The 20,519-nt window shown below is 46.1% G+C and overlaps 1 protein-coding gene across 2 annotated transcripts in view; it reads left to right on the top strand.

Annotated features, from left to right (window-relative positions):
• SKAP1 (src kinase associated phosphoprotein 1) overlaps positions 1-20,519 on the top strand; it is a 224,680-nt gene that overhangs the window by 11,013 nt on the left and 193,148 nt on the right. For both annotated transcript variants that reach the window (XM_044999131.1, XM_044999130.1), the window contains exon 3: positions 14,920-14,945. In XM_044999131.1, the coding sequence (XP_044855066.1) occupies positions 14,920-14,945 (26 nt within the window). The remainder of the gene's footprint in view (positions 1-14,919; positions 14,946-20,519) is intronic.

Here is a 20,519-nt window from a genome sequence, read left to right as displayed (position 1 = left end):
GTTGCCCTGAATAATTGAAGCAAGCTGAATGCGGGAAAAGATAGGAGCCTTCAGAAAACGGGGCTACAGCATCTACAACGGAGGGGTGGTGTGGAAAATGATGTCCCTCCATATTTGAAACGAAGGTGCGTTGCTCCCTGTTTCTCCTGTCAGTGTTCATTTGAAGCACCCCCACTCTGTTAGCAGATATTCATCCTGCTGGGAAAGAGACGATTGGAGCAGGATTACCAACCAAAGCATTCGGAATCATGAGTCAGGTGTCATCTCGGAGGGGGAAAAATCCTTTGAGATTGGTTTAAAATATGGGATTTAAAAAATAATGAACTTGGGGTCCTTTTGTTTGGCTTCTGAGGTGAGTGTCTTGAAGTTTCACATCGCAGAGCATCTCTTTGCAACCCTCAAGGCAATAAACTTTTCTTTTCTTTTTTTTTTTAAATGAAAACTGAATTTTTTGCATAATATAATTCCACGGGCCTGGCGTTTGAAAAATACCAAATAGCTTGAGACTCACGATAAAATTGTGAGAGTTGGCAGTGCTGGATTGTTCTGCTCATTTAGCAAAGCAAGTGGCTTGCTACCCTACCCTACCTGGACATAAAGGAAGCAGGATTAGGGGAAGAGAGAATCTAGGCTGTGGGCTGAGCATGGAATGTGCTTTGTGGTAGGGTTTAGGAGAAAGTAACGTATCAACATGCTAAGGACTCTGGTGCAGCCTTTGCAATATAGCGAGGAACATGCATGGTGTTTCCTTCTCCGTATGTATGGGAGAACATGTGGGGCGCACGCCTGCTCCCTTTGAAACCAATGTAAAACTGGCCAGGGCTTTAAGAGGAGCTGGTCTCTGGAGTTATTTGCAATGTGCTTGTGTGGAGACAGAAGCGAGAAAGCATCCGTCCCAGAGCAGAGGCTGCAATGCAGCATTGGTTTTCTGGTGGTTCTTCTCTTGCTAGCTGACGATTGGACAATAGTGTGTTTGAACATCTCTGTTCTAACCTGAAGTGTTCAGAAAAGGATTTGTGGTAGCAGCTTACTGTAATAATAGCCACTTTCTTCTTTGAAGGATCTAAACAGATCTCGTTCTCAGGGAACGGCACGGGTTAGCCCCTTCGGGGAGCATGCTGTGGTTTTCGTGGTGCGTATTCAGGAAGTCATCTGCAGACGCGTTCAGGAAGCATCTGGGTCCTCGGCGCAGGCGTCGTTCTTTCTGCTTTTCACCTCTTTGTATCATGAAAGATGACGCTGGGTGTAGCACTTCGTTATGCAGATTTATAATGGCGATAAGTCACCTGCTTAACCATGAGCTGGGGGGAGAGACATCCCTGGAAGGGAAGGGCCTCTTGCAGTGTGATTATTCTGAGCTGGGCTGAATAGCTGTTCCTGTAACTTGGCCTTCAGATTTTTATTCCACTGCCCTGCCAATGGTCTAATATTGTCCTCAGTGGGAGGATTGCCGTTGACTTTAACATGCACAGCGTTGGGCTTATGCTGCCTGTTGAGGATGTATAGAATAATGTTATAATTAGCTGGGAAGCAGCTTGTGGTATCTTTGTTTGAAATGTACTATGAAAAAGATTGTAGGCCATGGCGGAGGGGCTGTTGCCGTCTGACTGGGTCGTGTGGCCCTGCACCGTTTTATTCTTAAAAATGTATTTGGCTATTTAAAGGGACACTGTGATGTTGAAATGAAGTCAGTAACGAAAAAGAAAGCGGTCTTTGGATCCTGCTCCTGCCTCTCACAGATACGTGTATGCCGGGCCTGGCCTGACCATGTTTTCTGGTTTCACAATCGCGTTTTCCTATATGTATTTTCAGCTTACTCGCCCCTGTCTGCTGTGTGCAAAACCCACAAAGACAAAAGCCGCAGAATGACTCGGGGGAGAAGCAGGAGTGTAGCCCCAGAGGCTTGCGTCCTCAAAGGTATTTAGGTGCTGAACTGCTGTGGGAGTTAGGCGCCTAAATACCTTTTTGAGGATGTGGGCCTGAGTCGTCGGATTCATGGATCCAGGAGGTGCACGTGATTTGCGGGTGTAGCAACCCTTTCTCCACCTTGGCAGCTGAGTAGCTCTTCTTCTGGAACGTGCTCAGTGTTCTGGCTGAGTTCAAGTCCTCCTCAATCGTCTATGAGTAGCTCCTTCAACAAAGTCCATGAATTTCACTCTCCTAGAGCAGTGGTTCTGAACCAGGGGTCCGGGGCCCCCTGGGGGGCTGTGAGCAGGTTTCAGGGGGGCCTCCAAGCATTAGACTTGCTGGGGCCCAGGGCAGAAAGCCCGAGCAACTTTAAAAAAAAAAAAAAAGTTGAGAACCCCTGTCCTAGAGTATCCGTGTGTTCTTCTGCCAGTGCTTTGGGCTCACCGCCTTTAGTTGTAGATGTTGCTGGCAAATAGTTAATTGACCTAGAAGCAAAGTATTTATTGGTGGTGGTGAAAATCTGCTTGCAGAGCAGCCGTCGTGGAAAAGAGAAGAGAAGTTACGCTCTTCCTCCTGGAACCCCTCAGGTTGTCAGACCCTCTTGTTTTGGGGACGGGTTGGCGCTGCGAGTTTGTTTCAAAGCTGTTTGCTGAGAACATCAGGCTCCTGTTAGGCTGTTTTGTTGCGCCAGTTGCAGGATTAGCACCAGATGTCCAACACCTGGGAAGAATTGGATACATGACTCCACTCAGGAGCCCATCCCTCCCCTGGTCCTTTAGGAAGAACAGTAACCAAAAAACTGTCTAAATGCCGAAGTGAGGTCATCTATCAGCAAGGAGACATTTCCTGCCCCCACCCTAGAAATAAATTAAGATTGATTATTAAAAATGGGGATAAATAATTCCTCAGTGGTCCTTTCTGAGCCAGCCAGGCATCTAAACTCACTGTTGGAAGTGAGGTTTGCAGCCAGTGGAAACTAACTGTGCTGTTTTTCCTCTGTGAAATTGAATAATGTTAAAGGAGAGCCAGGCAGACCAAGACAGAAATGGAGAGAAAGGGTTAAATAATGTTAAGCATGACACTCTCAGAAACGAGGAAATCCAGCATGTATGCTGCAGTGCTACCTTTAACCCATCCTGCCATGATGAAGTGTAACATCAACAGACCCCAGTCGTTGTCGTCGGGTGGGATTGAACCTGGGACCTCTGGAGTTTAGTGCATGAGCTAAAAGCCAACTGGCTGTTAGCCCAGGCTGTAGAGCAAACTCATAATCTCTCTAAGTGGTCTTGGTGCCACTAAAATGGGACAGAACACCACATTTAGGAGGTGCGTGGGTTACATAAACCCTGCAGTGGCCGTGGGACCCCTTCCTACTAGTCCTCCAATGAATTGCCCTGTTTTCCAGCCTTGCTACCACTCGGGGGAGCTCTAGCATCAATGTGGCACTTGGAGTATGTCAACACTGAAGCTGAGAGCAAACCTGGCTGGTGCTAGCTGGGCTGGAGCTGCAGCTCAGCCTCTTGAGCATACCTGCATAGAATCGGAAGGGACCTCAGGAGGTATCTAGTCCAACCCCCTGCTCAAAGCAGGACCAATCCCCAGACAGATTTCCCCCCAGATCCTTAAATGGCCTCCTCAAGGATTGAGCTCACAACTCTGGGTTTAGCAGGCCAATGCTCAAACCATTGAGCTATCCCTCCCCCCGGGTCTGATCTCCGGTGGCTAACCTGAGTCTGGAGTGGAGTCGTAACGTCCACACTGGTGGTTGTTAGCACGCTAGCTCGAATCTGTCTACCCGGATTCATACCCTTGGAGGCCTTTGGCATGTTAACTGCTATGCTGTCTAGACCTGCTTAAGAAGGGTTAGGCAACCAGGAGGGTTTAATGCTGCTGCCTGGGTTTACCTAACACCCCTGGCACTGCTCTGGTACCGTCAGTAGGCAATCTGGTGTAGATGCAGCCATTTGACCCTGTGATGAAACTTTTGCATGCACTACTTTGAGGTTTGATACCCTAGTTTAAGGAGGTGGTTCAAGGATGGTCTTTGCTGCTTTGTATCTCAACCTTAGGGTCTGTCTCCACAGCGTTTTGGGGCGAGCCTCCCAGTCTGGGTCGACAGACTTGGGTCTCGTGGCAGCACTCTAAAAATAGCTGTATAGGCAGTGCTGGAGCTTGGGCTGAAGCCTAGGCTGGGCTCTAGCCCCAGTGAGTCACAACTTCAAACTTTCTCCTCCCTTGGTGTTCACACCTCACCTGCTAGCAGAGGGCCTCATCCTCCCTGATTGAACTAACCTCGTTATCTCCAGACTGATTCTTGCCTGCATATTTATATCTGCCTCTGGAAATTTCCATTCCATGCATCTGACGAAGTGGGAATTCACCCACGAAAGCTTATGCTCCAATACGTCTTTAAGGTGCCACAGGACTCTTTGTTGCTTTTTACAGATCCAGACTAACATGGCTACCCCTCTGAAACTTAACTTCAAAGCACTGTCCACACAGCCGTTTGCCCTGCTAACCTGAATCTGTTGACCTGGGCTGGGGGGGATTGCCCCAAAATGCTATGTAGTGGCACCTTTAATGTTCAATTTAATTTATTTTTTTATATATAGTTTCCTTTGCATGATAGAACTGGTTTGAAAACTTTCACCACATATTTTTTCAAAAATTCCTTTATTTTTCATAGTTTTATTTTGCTGCCTTTTTTTTTCTTTTCTTTAGCCACTTCACCAAGTGGCTTTAAGTACATGAGGGGCAGTGTGGTCTGGTGGATAAGGCATTAAACTGGGAGTCAGTAAACACAGGTTCTAAGACAAGTGTATCTTTGTGTAGTGCGTGGAACTATAATCGGGACCCTTAGATACTGCTGTAATAATCATACACATTCTGAACGATCTGTTTACACTGTAGCTCACAAAGGCTTGTTCTGTTGTGTACTAAATACATTAGGGCTGGAATTTCTTTTTCAGTACAAGACAGTCACGTAGCGTTGCACATCTGACCCCTTAGATGGTTTCAAGTAGTGCATTAATGCACTTTAGCTAGCACAATCCTTAAATGCAGTAATTACTTTTCTTGGTGTCCGGCTGCTTTTCAAAGCTTAAATGGGCTGGCTACATCCCCTGTGGAATTCCAGAAGGGATACATTTTGACCCAATATGTTTTTGAATGTTAGGGCTTCAGCCTCTCTAATGGTGTCATTTACATAATTCCTTGCCAAAAGTCTGTCATCGACTACATCAGTGGGTTTAGAATTGTTCACACGTCGTCTTAAACTTCCCACTTACTCTATTCTAGGGCCGTAGCCAAAGTACGATGTGGTCAGTCTCGCTTCTTGTGTAACATCCATTCAGTTACATCGGGGTGAACTTGACCTCATCCGAGGAGAACTTTTTATAGCTGGATTACAAAAGTGTTTATAACAGTCTTCCAAAGGTCCGTAGCCAGAGCTAGTGGGCACTGCTTTAATAAACTTCTAATCAGATTAACTACATCTGTTATCTTAATTTCCAATCTTGTTTTAAAGTTTTGAAATGAGAGTGCAGGAGGCTGCAATTTCAGGGTAATTTTGCTTCATTAGTGTAACTGCCTTCTATGTAATTTTCACCAGTATGAGGCTCATTATCCTGCATAACATGCAATATCAAGATAAAAGGGAATTTAAGAATGTGACCTGGTAGTCAGGCAGATAATCAAGCTCTGCACATTACCTTCAAGGCTGGACTGGCCCCACTACATCGTCTTTAATTAGCCCAAGCGCTGTTTTTCATCTGTCCCTTATTCGGGAGGCTGAAATTTGTTTCACTTGGTGGTGGGATTTCGCTCAGCATGAGCAATGGTTCAGGTTCATTTTAACCACTGGATATGGATTTGTCTCACGAGGTACCTGAAAAGTCACTTGCCACCCTATAAATATCAAAAAGTTCTTGACCTGCATTTTCTGTCCTTGCAAACCATCTCTGTCATTCCGGCACATTTGCAAGGACGTGGAGAAAATCATTTGCAAAGGAATTCCTTCCATTTTGCAGTGTCAACTTTAACGCTAACCGAACGTTTTCAAAAGGTCTGATACCATACAGAGTTTCTGTTTTAATTTGTGAGCATCCTGCAATTTATTCCGTGCTGTACGTGGGCCTACGACGGAGAGGATGGCTCCGTCATGTTCGAACATCTCCGAGCCAAATTCAAACCAGGTGCAACCTGATTGATTTATACGTGGGATGAATTTGGACCCCTGCACTCTTCCAGTAACAGTTTGGTGCCTTCCGGGTTATGATCCTTTCAGTAATTTGCATCATTTGCCATTCCAGCTGATAAAATTACCCCTGTTTCCCATCCATTTCCTCGTGGATGCATTGTTAATCTGAAACCTGATGCCTGTAAATGATGGAGACTGGGTAACCAGAGTCTTTGCAGAGCCGCTGCCGCTTCTGTAATGTTTAGCTGAGAAATGCATTTGAAGTGGTTCATAAGCTGACCTGGCTAATGGTGAGCTTCCAAATTCTTCCGTCCCTCCCCTCTTTTTTTTCCCTGCTGCCCAAAATCTTGTTCAGCATTGATTTCCCCCACCCCCAACATTAAAAACCAACAAATATTGTGCACCAAACAAATTAGACTCAGCCTTGAAATATCTATTTAATATCTGTGGTGATGTTAGTGTTCTTAATTGGACAAGAAAATGCAGGAAATTTGATTGTAACCTGACTGGATTTTATGGTTCCTGCTGAAAATGAGTCTGAGAGGAAAGTGGGGTTTATATTTATAGAGCTTTTAAGGCCAGAAGAGAGCATTCAGATCATCAAAACAAAGGCCACAGAATCTCAGCTGGTGATTTTTGTATCTAGCCCAACAGCTTTGTTGTCTATTTGACTCATTCGTTAGCGATTGTGATCTGTCACCTGCAGTGTCAGCTGGGGAGCGGGGTCTTGTCCGGCAAGTCTCAGGATCAGCTGTGGCAGACAATGGGGGTGGAGGGTGCGCCGTACCTTGCAGTGCTGATCAGTAATTTTAGGACCGATTCTGATCTAGCTCTCTTTCAGTCAGCGGCGTTACACCAGTGTAAGGTTTAGTCTTGTGATTAAGGCACTGGGTTTGGATTTTGGAAAAATGCATTCCATTCCTGGCTCTGCCACTGACCTGCTGTATGACCTTGGGCGTGTCACTTCACCTCGCTGCCTCTTTCCCCTTCTGTAAAGTGGGGCTAATGATACTGACCTTTGTGAAGGGCTTTGCACTTTATTGTTGAAATCCTCTAGATCAGTGGTTTTCACACTATTTTTTTTTCTGGCGACCCAGTTGAAGAAAATTGTTGATGCCCGCGACCCAGTGGAGTTGGAGACGAGGGGTTTGGGGTGCAGGAAGGGCCTCTGGGTCTGTGGGGGGGATCAGGGCTGGGACAGGGGATTAGGGTGCAGGCTTACCTCGGGCGGCTCCCGGTCAGCGGTGCAGCGGGGGTGATAAGACAGGCTTGCTGCCTGTCCTGGCACCGCAGACTGCACTGTGCCCCGGAAGCGTCCAGCAGCAGGTCTGGCTCCTAGGTGGTGTTAAATGGCATTAGGAGCTTATATATCGGCTCAGCAGGATTATTTTTATCAGTAAATGTCACCATACACACACAGCGACAAAAAAAATACTTCTTTTGATAATCAGAATGTACAGATAGGCAAAAAAGCGGCTTGAGAACGTAATAGAGTTTGATTTAAGGCTATGTACGTCATGTTGTGACATGTGATGTTGACAACTTGTGTTTTAAGGCTTATAATGCTGTGACTCATTGAATCTCAAAATGAGCGCCATTAAATAATTGTCTGATTCCCCTCTGTAACTTCCTGTGAATGTTGAAACTGATTATATTAAAAAAAAAACCCCACGTTGTTCTTATCTGTTGAAATGATGATAAAAAATGAATTCTTCCAAGCCTACCTATGCAGGAGCTGAGCTGTCTTGAAAATCTGGTCATTCAGTTTCCCATCTGCAAAACAAAGACGACTCTGCTTCATTTCTGTAGGGCCTGTAGGTTGCTACTGGATTGTTAATACATTCGAATCAGGCCCTGTATGTCTTTCGGGAGCAAAGTATAAACGTTTTGCCGTAAAGTGCAGCTTATGTATAAGTTTAATGCATAACCTCATTGGCTATATGGTTGCGAGAATGTTTTTATTTAAATAGAACAAACTAGCAGAATCCTTCTGTTTTGGTACAATGCAGGCACTTCTGATTGGGTGTGTCTGGCTGGGTCTTGGCTACATGCTCAGGGTTTAAATAATGTTTAGGGTTTTCCCTCAGGCCAGATTGCCAGTGACTTTGGGGTGTTTTTAGCCACCTTCCGCGGCGAGTCACTTGCTGGTTTGAACTAGTAAATGGTGGATTCTCTGTAACTTGAAGTCGTTAAATCAAGATTAAGAACATAAGAACGGCCATACTGGGTCAGGCCAATGGTCCATCTAGACCAATGTCCCGTTTTCTGACAGTGGCCAATGCCAGATCCTTCAGTAGGAACGAACAGAATAGGGCAATTATCGAGTGATCTATCTCTTGTCATACTGAGGACCTCAGTAACTCAGCCAGAAGTTATGGGCCTATTATACGAGTGGGTGGGTGAGGTTCTGTGGCCTGCGATGTGCAGGAGGTCAAACTAGATGATCTTGGTGGTCCCTTCTGACCTTAAATGCTATGAGATATGGGGAAGGAAGTGGTATATAGCAAGCTAAGTGGGGGGAGGAAATGTTCATGGGAGATCTTTGTTAAAATTTTAGCAGTGCCTCGCTAGTTCCTTGGCTTTATAATGGAAATCAGATGTTTCTCTGGGTTAGACCTTTGATTTACATGTCACATCAAAGTTTTCTCCTTGTAACAGAGAATTTTTTTTTATAGTTTGTTTTACAGCCCAGACGCTAAATCATTTTGGTGGCTATTCCCTTTCTTACCCCCTTGTCTATTTTCCCCCACTTCTAATGTAGATTGCTGCTTCACTTTCTTCCCCCCTGCCCCCGGAGCGCTCAGCAGTATAGGGCAGCATCTTTCCTTCTTCATAGGGGACCCTTCCTGCTGCTGACGGCTAAACTAAATATAGAGTGCATAGGAGGAATGGTTAAATGGAGACAAAAATAACCGTGCTAAATAAAACGACTGTAATAGGACACACAAGGATAAATGATGTTTAATGTCTTGTGAAACCTAGGGATTGTCAGCTACCGCTGAGTCTTTGGGCCTGATTCTGATGTCTCACTGGTGAGCGATTTAATGTGAGTTAATTCCCTCGTACAGCTGCAGTGGTCTGAGATCAGGATTGGGCCCTTGGTCCTTCACGCATCCCATTGGGTACGTCGTTGGGGTGTAACAAGGCAAGTCAGACACTTAGAATTTTTAAAGTTAATGCTTTATTTGCAAGAATCAATTGTTGCAACATAACTCTTTTCAACCAAAGAAATTTCCTGGTGGCTGGTCTCCGAGGGCCACCAGTCTCCTGGTCCAGGCAAGCATAACTCCTTGCTGCCTATCGACATCGTACTTTAAAGTCCTGGGAATGCTGATGGGAGTAGCCCACCTGAGAATAAAAATGAAAACTGGCCTCTTGCTTCATTTTCCTATTGTATTTCACTGACTGGCAGGAGATGATTTTCCCTGACTATTTTGCTAAATTCCTCCTTTAGCTCTGCTTCGCTGGGTACACTTTGGGAAGACTGTGCGTGGCCTACGCATGGTTACAGATACAGTTGTACTTTCTGATGGAGTGACCGTATTCGACATTCGGGTTGGCAAATTTTGGAGGGGATTTTCCCACATTGTCACATTTCTCAAATGACTCCGCACCGTGAATGGAAAGGTCCACCCCCGTGATCACCTTTTGAATTCGGTTGGCACCTCTATGGAAGCTTCCATGCAGGGATCTCAAAGCGCTCTGCAAACACTGGTAAAGGCATTTCACACCTGGTGAAACTCTGTGCAGAGGGTCAGCAAAGCTAACCACTTAAATCTCCCTTTAAGCCTGCTTTTGAGAATTTAAGTGGGGCATAGGCATTGGGCTGACCCTTGGCACAAGGATTCATTTCACCCAGGCAGAGTAAGCAACTTATCCAAAGTCTCGGCAGAGTCAGGAATTGGAACCTTGATCTTCTGACTCTCAGTCCTGTATCTAGACCACAAGACGTCTTTCCTCCTGGGCTTAATAAAAAAAAGAAGAAGAGAAGAGGGAAACTAACTTTTCTTCTGCACTTACTCTTTCTAGAGTGAAAATTATCAAAGTGTGAGACTAAAAGCATACATTGATCTAATGAGATTTGAGTTTTCGACTGTTGCTTTACATTTAAAAAAAAGCAAAATTTTTTGTAAATTTGATAAGAATGAAGCTAATGTAAGATTGCTGGTCCAGTAGGAAATGGAACTCAATTTTACATTTTTAAAAACCATTTTACTGTATTAAAAATGACAGAGATTAGAAACAAAGCTCTGATACGTTTATTGAACTGGAATTGAAAGTGACAGAAAATCGTTTTGGCCCTGGTGCAGTAAATGTTATCACTAAAACATGTTCAGGGGAGATTAGGACAGTCTCTCAAGCACAAGAGACAAAAGTTCACAAAACAAGAAGTGATTTTTTTTTCCCTCCGTCCTTGTCTCAGAATCGTTAGCTGCTCAGGAGACAAAAATCTCTCTGCTCTGGGAGGATGCTGAGCCGGGCGAACGGAGATATGAAAATGTCTCCACTCTCTGAGAGGAGCTAGGATTGAGAGGACAGAGTGGACCACTTCAACACGGCCCTATAACAGAGTTTGGGGATGAGGTGAGGGCCATGATGATGAAAAGCAAGATTGTCATCGTGTGCAAAGGCAAACCCCACCAGTGAGACTCGTGAAAGGGAAAATTCTGAGCTGTGGGATACTCTGGGGGGAGAAGATGCTCTTGTAGTTGCTCACCTGTATTTGTTACCCGGGTTGGTTGGTTTGTCCCGTCTGCTTGTTGTGTCTTTGAGACAGTGACCTTCACTATACAAACACAGTAAGTGCCTAGCGCAATGGAGACCTGGCATAGTTTGGCCTCTAGGTATTCCCAAAATGTAAATATTTGAATGTATTAAGATAGTGAATATAATCAAATCTTATACTTCAGGGCTTCAGCCTGCAGTGGTCAGGAAGACTTCCCATGTGGCGCTCCCCCGGCCCCCAAATACACAGTTGACCTAATTCATTCTGGGGTTTTTTTATTTTGTGTTTTGCCTACCTCTGAAGTGTCAGGTTGGACACCCAGCACCGGATGGGGAGGGGCAGTGCTCTGAGATGGCCCAGAGAATCCTCTTTCTTAGATCCCAGGCTGGTTTGTCTTGCTCACAGACAGAGTGACTGCCACATTTGGAGTCAGGGAGGAATTTGCCCCTAGGTCAGATTGGCAGGGGCTTTGGGTTTTTTCTGCATTCCTCTGCAGCATGGATGTGGATCATCTGCTAGGATCATCTGGGCCTCTTTTTGCCTAATCAGTGCCCTACCAGTGCAGGGGCCTCGGACGTTGGTGGCACCCAGGTCTCTTCTTGTCTTTGTCTGTGGCACACAACAGTTTAGTCTCCCAAGGACTGAAATGCTTTAATCTAACTAAAGTAATTAGGTTCAGCAGGAGGGGGGATCTGGGTGAAATTTAAAGGCCTGTGGTGGACAGAAGGTCAGAATAGATGAGCTAATGGCTACTTCTGGCCTTAAGCTGTATGAAATCTATGTTTAATAATGATAGTTAAGGCACAGGAATGGGGATCAGGAAGACTGTGTTCTATTCCTGGCCTCTGCCACTGACTTGCTGTGAGACCCCGGGCAAGTCACTTCACCGTGGGTTCTCGTCTGTCAAGCGGGATAATAATGCTGACCTATTTTGCTCGGCTGTGTGGCTTCTTGAAGTGTTAGTGAAGCGTTTTCAGACCTCGGCATGGAAGGTGCTGTAGATGTGGTGAGTATTGTAAAACTGACACTGATATCCTTCCTTGTCTTAAAGACCTCAGTCCTTCCTGAGATTAAATTTTGCAGAAAAGTCTAATTAGAGTGATCCTGGCGCCACCATTCTTATTTCTTTTTGGCTGGTCAGGAAGAGGAACCTTTTGTCTGAGTCAGAAAGACAAATTGTAGGTGATGGTGGTTTGCAAATTGTTGGTGATGGTGATTTGCAACTGTTCTTTTGAATTTCAGGTGAAAGGAGTGGCTGGAATTCTGTCTGTCTGCTCCTCCTACAATGGTCAAAACTCAAGGTGCCTCACACTCTAAAACTGAGCTTTCCTGGTCTGTTGGGTACTCTGCTGTGTGGGAGCCTGGGTTTAATTTCTTTGCTTGGTCCTTCGTTTCTGGGTTCCACTGAGCTGTGGGGGAAACTGGCTTCATCCCGGAAGGGAACATAAGGGCCTTGAATTGTTAAACAGCAACAATTCCTCTTCTGATTACTTATATCTAAGAGGAGTTTCTTCTGTAGTCTCTAAATCTGTGGCACTGAGGAAAAGGAAATCCTGAGGGTAGGACAATAGGAGTGAAATATGGACCATCCCAACTGAGAAAAATTCCAGGGAGGGAACGGAGAAGCGGTTGAGTTTGTCGGGACAAAGAGATGCTGGTGGAGCAGGTGCATATGACTTCAGATAAAGTAAGGTGAAGAGATTCCTTAGAGAAGCATGGAAAGGGGGTAAAATGAACCCCACCCTAGAGTTTCTACGCATCCAGCGTATAAAACACTAGAGACAGGGCGCGTAAGGCAGGGTTGTGTCTCTCTCTTTTTCCAATATAACACACAGTAGCTTTTTATCACTGATTAAATATTGCAGTCTGTGGTTTAGATGCAATCTCTTCCTTTTCCGCCCAGGCATTTTTGTCCAAAGCAAAGGACTGAAATAAATATTCTGTCCTGCGTCGGGATTCTGTTATTTTCTAATTAATCTGCGTCCGTGGCTCGCACGTTTGTGTTAAATCATTTTCTTCATGAAAGCTTTTAATGAGGAAACAAATGGATTGGATTTAGATATACTGGATTCTTGCCATTGATAGCTGTAGACCCGGCCCTTTAGAGTGGGCAAGTGGCCTGTGAATAGGTCATTCTGTGGCTTTCTCGCCAAAGCTAGAGCCTCCTTGCGTGGGGCCAGCTGACATCCCTGGTGTTTTGAGATTTTAGCCAGTATATGGGTTTAATACCCGTTCCGCCTCTCCCTCAGTGCGAAGAGAACAATGAACACTTGTGGTAACCAAGCAGAGATTTTCCCCCCAAGCACTCCAGACAAAGCTCACTGGTTTAGATTAAAACAAAAACAAGTTTATTAACTACAAAAGATAGATGTTATGTGATCATAGTGAGAGCAAACAGATCAAAGCAGATAAACAAAACACAAACTGAGCAGAATATACTAAATAGATTGGATATGAATAGCAGGGTCTCACCCGAACGGATGGTACAGGCAGACTTGGAGATTCTCAAGACACAATGTTTTACAGCAGGGGTCTCCAAACTCAAATCACCACAAGGGCCACATGAGGTCTAGTGCATTGGCCCGAGGGCCGCATCACTGGTACCCCCATCCTCACTTCCCCCGGTCCTGCCCCCACTCCACCCCTTCCATGAGGCCCCGCCCCTGCCCTACCCCTTTCCACACCCGTGCCCAAAGTCCTCATCCCAATGCTGCCCCTTCCCTGTCACCAGGGGGGTGCAGGGTGTGGCAGGGGGCTCAGGGCAGGGAGTTGGTGTGTGGGGTGCAAGAGGGGTGTGGGGTGCGGCAGGGGGCTCAGGGCAGGGAGTTGGTGTGTGGGGTGCAAGAGGGGTGTGGGGTGCAGCAGGGGGCTCAGGGCAGGGAGTTGGGGTGCAGGATATATGAGGGGGCTCAGGGGGGCAGGGAGTTGGGTGGAGAAGGGGTGTGGGGTGCGAGCTCCGGTGCAGCAATGGCACGCATCGGGGCCAGAGCAGGCTCCTGGCCACGCACCGTGCCACGCCGCTCCTCTCCAGGAAGCAGCCGGAACCACAGCCCCTGGAGGCGCAGGGGTGGGCACAGGGCTCCGCTGCTGCTCCTCCAGGTACCTCCCATGAAGCTCCCATTGGCCGCGGTTCCCTGTTCCCGGCCAACGGGAGCTGCGGGCCGGGGGGGGGGCAGTACCTTGAAGCGAGGCAACGCAGGAGCCCTCTGCCTGCTCCCCCGTCCCCTCCTGCTGCTTAAGGGAGCGGCGTGGGGCTCGCGGCACCATGGGGGGAAATCCCGTGGGCCGCTGTAGTTTTTCCACCCCTGGCCTGGAGGTAGGCAGACAGGCAAGGGGGGTGGGGCGGGCTGCACAGAAGAGTGGCCCGCGGGCCGCGTGTTTGAGACCCCTGCTTTACAGCTTGAAATCCCCAGGTGTTTCATACACAGGCTAGAAATCCCTTCAGCCTGGGTCCAGCACTTCTCCCCGTTCAGTCTTTGTTCCTCGGGTGTTTCCAGGAGTCGTCTTGTGTGGGGAGTGAAGCACCCCTGATGATGTCACTCCCTGCCTTATATAGCTTTTGCATATGGCGGGAACCCTTTGTTCCAAAGCTTGGTTCCCAGACCGGTCTGTGGAAAAATACTGACATCCCAAGATGGAGTCCAGCATCATGTGGCCTGGTCACATGTCCCTGTAGAGTCCTAGCAGCCATCACTCGCAGGCTGTCTGTAGGCTCACCAGGTAGGAGATAAGCTTCTCCTACGGCCTCTTGTTTTCCCTAATGGCTCATTGCCCTGAGTAAACCCTTCCCAACCAGCTATCTAGACTGAAAGCATCTTGTCTAGTGGGCGTTACCCAGGTTTAACTACATTTGAAATACAGATACGTAGTCAATATTCATAACTTCAGCTACAAAAATGGTACATGCATTCAAATAGGATAATCATATTCTGCAAATCATAGCTTCTCCAATGACACCTCACATGACTTGACTTGCATAAAATGCATCATAATGATGCCCAAACCATATCCTAATAATATCACTATAAAGAATATGGGGTGCAGTGTCATGTATGCTTATGCCTGTTTTTCTTTTCTTGTCTTGCAGGTATCACTTGGAATTTCTGCCCCGAGGTGAGTGCAGCTTATCCATTCTGAGGGGCAGGGCTTGTCATCGGTTTGATTGGGCCCCAGATTAGCAGGTGGGGAGCCTTAGCCACTCAGCTTTGGGGGGGTGGCAAAGTTGTGGGAGGCGTTGGCAGAGGGGTGGGGCTTTGGGAGCACTGCTTTTCTCCCGGGATTCTCCAGCCATGTATTCTCCAGCCAAGTTGCCCGGTCTACACACGCCATGGACAGGCCCAGGAATGGCTTGTGCAAATGTTAAGTGACCTCCAGAGAATTGCATTGGAGAGACAGCGTGGCCTTAGTGGCTAAGGCGTTGGACGGGAGCCAGGATGCCTGGGTTCTATTCCAAGGTCTGCTATGTGACCTCGGGCATGTCACGTTTCTGTTGGGTGCTTCTGTTTTCCCACTCCCAGGGTCTTTTTTAGATTTTTAAGCCCTTCAGGGCAGCGACTGTCTCTTATGCGTAGTTGTATAATGGGGCCACAAGGCGCTTCCGTATCACTAATAACAATCTCAACCCCAGTGGGTCCCTGCGCGTTGAGAGCAACAGGAGTAGGTGGTTGCTTCTGCGTATCCAGTGGAATTGTAACTGGACTGTCTCCTAACTGAATGGGTCCCCTTGTCTCTCACTCCTATCTGTACGCGTCTGTGCAGTACTTAGTACGGATCCTGGATCCAGATCCCTTAGGTGCTACCAGAATACAAATTAATAATAGTGTGTGTGTGTGTTTTATTTCAGTGATTACTGTGGTATGTGTGTGCAAACACAAGGATCCACCAGCATTCCAGCAAGATGGGTGCTGGGGCTATAATACAAAAGAAAAAACAAACCCATGTGAGCATTCCCACTCAGCTAATCCTTCATTTGCTCCAGATAGAAATTCCAGTACGTTACCTCCTCGATCAGGGCCCACTTCCAAGGCATTCTGTCTGTCTGGCAGCCCAGAAATGCTGCAGCATTGCAATTCCCACTAGAACAGTGTTATCACATTTTAATATGAGCCTCAGTGCAGCCTCGGTGCTTCTAATTGCTTTCAAACCATTGTTTTCGTGGGTTTGGTTGATGAACCCAGCATCTGGCGTCATTTGAGAAAGTACAGCAGACAGCTGTGTTCAAAATTAGAAAAAGACGAGAGGATTAGAACACATAAAAGGGCTCAAAATTAGATTTTTTTTTTGTGCGCGCGGGGGTGGGAGAAGTTCACACAGTTTAAAAAGGGTGGGGGCAAAAATGCTTCCAAGTGCTCTTGTTCTCATCAACTGTTCACTTTTTTTTTATGCCGCTGCAGAGTTTTGGCTTGGTTTGTAGAACAGGGCCAGATTTCCAAAAGGGATTTAGATGCTTTAAGCTAGAAACTTTAACTCACTTCGGTGCTTTTGTAAATTCCACTGCTGTATCTTCAGGTGCCTACATGACGTCGTAAATCTGCCCCTCCCCCCCCGTTTGGGGAAGGGTCATTAACCTCCGAGAATGTATTAAGGAGACAGCCGTGGCTGGTGGCTCAATCGAGGGCCTGGGAATCACCAGCCCTGACTCCAGTTTGCTGTGTGACCTTGGTCAAGTCTCTTTGTGCCTAAATTTGCCTATTCGTAATATGGGTTTATAATACTTCTCTGTACAGTGCTTTGAAATGCTCTGATGTACTTCCATAGTCTCCTAAATGTACCTCGTTACCACACAGTGGGCTCTGTTGGTTAGACCAGGGGACTAGAGACCGGGCGGGTTTTGTTCCCCTTCACTGCTGTGTGACCTAATAGAGAGGCTCAACCTTTCTCCCCCCTCCAGCTGCCAAATGGAGTGCTAATAGCAAACCTCCATGAAGTGCTTTGGGCTGGGTGTTCCAAGGCCAAGTGCTGGAGACGTCCCAAGTATTCCTCTCCTTGGACTCTGCTGTTTTTGGAACGCTTTACCCATGTGTCCCGGAGCACATGAAGGAACACTTAGAAAGTCAATTAATTGATCAATGGTCATATTAGAAACCCGGAGCATTGAAATCATGACCCTGGAGGGGCGGAGTCTGGTTCTAAGAAACAGGATTTTGCATGCCACAAGACGCTCTTGGGGAACCTCCGTGTAGGGTTTTTAGCGCTCTGAAAGGTTTCTAGCGACTACCCTTTTCAAAGAGGATGAGCAATGCTCCGTGAGGTTTCAGGCAGTTACGGCTTCTAATGCCTGAAGCCAACCAAACTTGTTGGCCTCTAATACGGACTGGCTGAAATTCCCAGAGCTGTTGGAGTGAGGATCTGGCACTACTACTGTGTTCAAGGCAACTTGTGCAAGATGTAGGTGAATATGGGGGAAGTTGTGTGATTCAGAGGGCAGGCCGCATCAGCCTAATTCACTGTCCCCCAAACGACGGGTGTTTCTACCCCTCACAATGACGGGTACTTGGTATCTTTTGGCTAAGTGCTCTCTGCTTAGAATACAGGGAAGGCACATCTCTTTGTTTTGAAGAGGCCTGGGACGCGTGGGAAGCATTCTGTATACACGGGCATATATTTTGATACGTACCTGCCGTCTTCTCTTGCAGTATTTCCTTTGTGGAAACAGCTGCGAGGAGGGTTGGCAGCAAAAATCCAGACAGGTCGTGAGTCACCTTAGTCTCTGCCTCCCACCCCCAAAGTTTTTTTTTCTCTCTGCTCCTTCTGTCTCCTCTCCCCCTGCTCCTTTTCCCTGCATTGAATTGTCTGCAGCAGCTTGAGCGCATCAGGAACCAGTGGTCTCAGGGAGCGGCAACAGGCCATTTCGTGGTACTGCAAGGGAATCTAGAAATAAATATGTAAAGGAAGGAATTGGGGGAAGGGAGTAAGGAGAAGAGAGCACTCAGTGTAGCGTGTTCCTGTCCGGGCAGGGACAAGTAGCTTCCCTGCGTATTTGTTTCCTTATCTATAAAATTGGGGTAATAAAAAAAAATCAACCTACTTTATGTCAGGGAGAAGGGATGCAGGGTTAGTCTACTCGTGTTTGTAATGTGCTTTGAGATCCTTAAGTGAAAGACATTGGAGAAAGGCAAGGATCGTTATTAAAGCTGTACATGCTGAGCCAGATTTTCGCCACCGTGCTCTACATAAGTGTTTGTTCCCACAATTAAGTGCTCCCATATTGTGCTCACAGTGAATTTCTGGTGCAAATCCTAGAGTGGGGTCAGCACTTGCATACCAAGGCGATAATCCCCTTCTAATCAAGTCGGATAGAAAGCACTCAGACTCCTAAGGACCTGAGTGCTCTCTCAAATCAGGTACTTAGGGCAGATAAGTGGTTTTCAACCGATGGTCTGTGGACCGCTGGGAGTCTGCAGACAGAGATTTCCAAAGGGGTGTGCACCTCCGTTCAAAAATGTATTAGGGGTCTGCCAGTGAAAAAAGGTTGAAAACCGCTGGGGTAGATGCCTCAATACTAGGATTTGCACGTGCTGTTGTATCTATATTGTCGTTCCAAATGAAATTGAGAGCCCCGTTGTGCCAGGTCAGGCTGGAAAATGGTGGTCCCCCACCCAGGTGGAAAATTTTAGCTTGTTGGTTTAAATTTTTTTTTCTGAAAGCAGACATTTTTCTTTAACAAAAAAAATTCTTGTTGAAAACCCAGTTTTCCATTTTAAAAAGAAAAGGTTTTAGATGGAAACTTTTGGCCCGTCCTAGTGTTGGTGCTGTACAGGCGTGTTCTAAGAGACCGTTCTTGCCCTGAAGCGCTTAGTCCAAATAGATGAAACAGGCAAAAATTGGGAGAAAGCCAGGATGGTTAGCCCCAGATGCGGGACTGAGGTGCAGAGAGACATGCCCAAGATCACAAAGAACTAGGAACTGAGTCCAGATCACCAGAATCCCAATCCCGTGCCTTACGTACAAACCCAGTCTTCGTCCCTGTGGAAAAGCAGGGTGGAAAATTATGTTGATAATTATGTTGCTTGGGCAAAGCATAGCTTAAAAATTAGGGTCCGTTGTGCTCCATAAAAGGATTAGGTAAGTACCTGTGTGGAAAGTCTTTGCAGGCCACTAATCTTATAGTGTATATACTTACGTAGATTAAATGTGTAACATTTTCTCCCTATCAACCCGACTTATTTTGGCTCCGCTCCGCACTACTTTATGGGTCACTGAATGTTCACTGGGTTCATGCAGGAGGTATGTATAGCGGAGGCATGCGCGCAGCGTCTTTCATTAACTAACTGGCGCTCTACAAAGGCTTCCCATGTTAGATTTATGAACTAGTTTTCTGTGTAAAGCCTCAAACCTATTGAAGTGAATTGGAGCGGAGTTGGACAGGAGACGGAACTAACCGCTGCTCCCTGGTATCGCATACTTGGTCCATGTAGTTATGACAAGTGCTAGTAGCAAATCATTAAAGCAGCAAAAACACTATCTGTACTGTAAAGAAAAAGATCCCCTTTGAAGCCAAAGAGGAGTGTTCCTGAATTAATGGAGTGCACAGTGATTTTACTAAGTTTTATTTATATAGTTTAAAAAATACCCTCTTTGCCTTCATGCCAGAAAGCTCGAGTGCAGTTGGAAGCAGGGTTCAGACGCAGAAACCTAGCCCAGATTTATGATGTGTTTGAAAACTCAAGGAAAAAAGTACCAACTTGACAATATTTATAACTTTTTGTTAAAATATCTGTTCTATCGCCATGCCTGGAATTCCCCGCCTTTGTAAACACAAGTGCCGGCTACAAACCTTGAAATGTCATAACATGGAGAGACTTAAAAAAACCCCAAAAACTTGTGTTAGAACATTTTGCAAAGTCCAGGGTGTGTGTGTGTGTTAGTTAATGAAAAATAAAACCTACACAAGGGCATATGTTCTTTAACATAAAAAAAAAAAGCAAGCTTTAAGATCAACATTTCTGACAGCTCCTTTTGTCAGTGACAAGGCTTTGCTTCCTGCATATTTGAGTGTGCTTTTTTTTTGCCTGTCTGTGTGTGTTACACATCGTGCAAATTAATCTGTGTAAAGACAATACGCTATAAATATTTTTGCAGTAAGATCCCTCCTGTTGGTATTCTTTCAAAGACTGATCTGCCACGTAGCTTTACACTCTTTCTCTCTATATAAATGCATGTGTATAAATACTACATGATCTGAACCATACGTTACTGCGCATAAATTTTAGAAGCAGGCAACTACTGTAGAAGAAAACAGACTGATATTCTCAGAAAGGTTTCATATACAAGGGACCTCTTATCAGGCATGCCTATGTTTAAGCGGCCCGTCTGTGTGGTGCAGTTAAATTTGGCATAAGGTAGTGCCAACCTCAAGTGTTCAAAAATCACATACCGCCCCCACCCCAGAATCATGAGACTTTAAAAAATATATAGGGTTTTATTTGGCTTTTGTGTTTTTGAGCATGAGGTGCCCTCGGGTCATGGTTTTTTTCTCCATAACCATGAGAGCTAGAAACTCGCTGTCTTATGTTTTTTAATGAAAACTCAATTTCTGCTGCAATCACTTGATTCCAGAAGCTGGGGCTCAACACCACCAAAGATGGCAAGACAGAGTCGCTTGATGGTGGGCCTCTCAAAAGCGCGGAGTATTGGCCTAATTCTGCTATTGGGTGAAGTCCTAAGGTATATTTTTAGCTGTAGGTG

Source organism: Mauremys mutica, chromosome 25 (genome assembly GCF_020497125.1).
Source record: "Mauremys mutica isolate MM-2020 ecotype Southern chromosome 25, ASM2049712v1, whole genome shotgun sequence".
Lineage (NCBI taxonomy): Eukaryota > Metazoa > Chordata > Testudines > Geoemydidae > Mauremys > Mauremys mutica.
The sequence above is the reverse complement of the archived record's forward strand: the minus strand, read 5'-3'. Positions and strand labels throughout refer to the sequence as shown.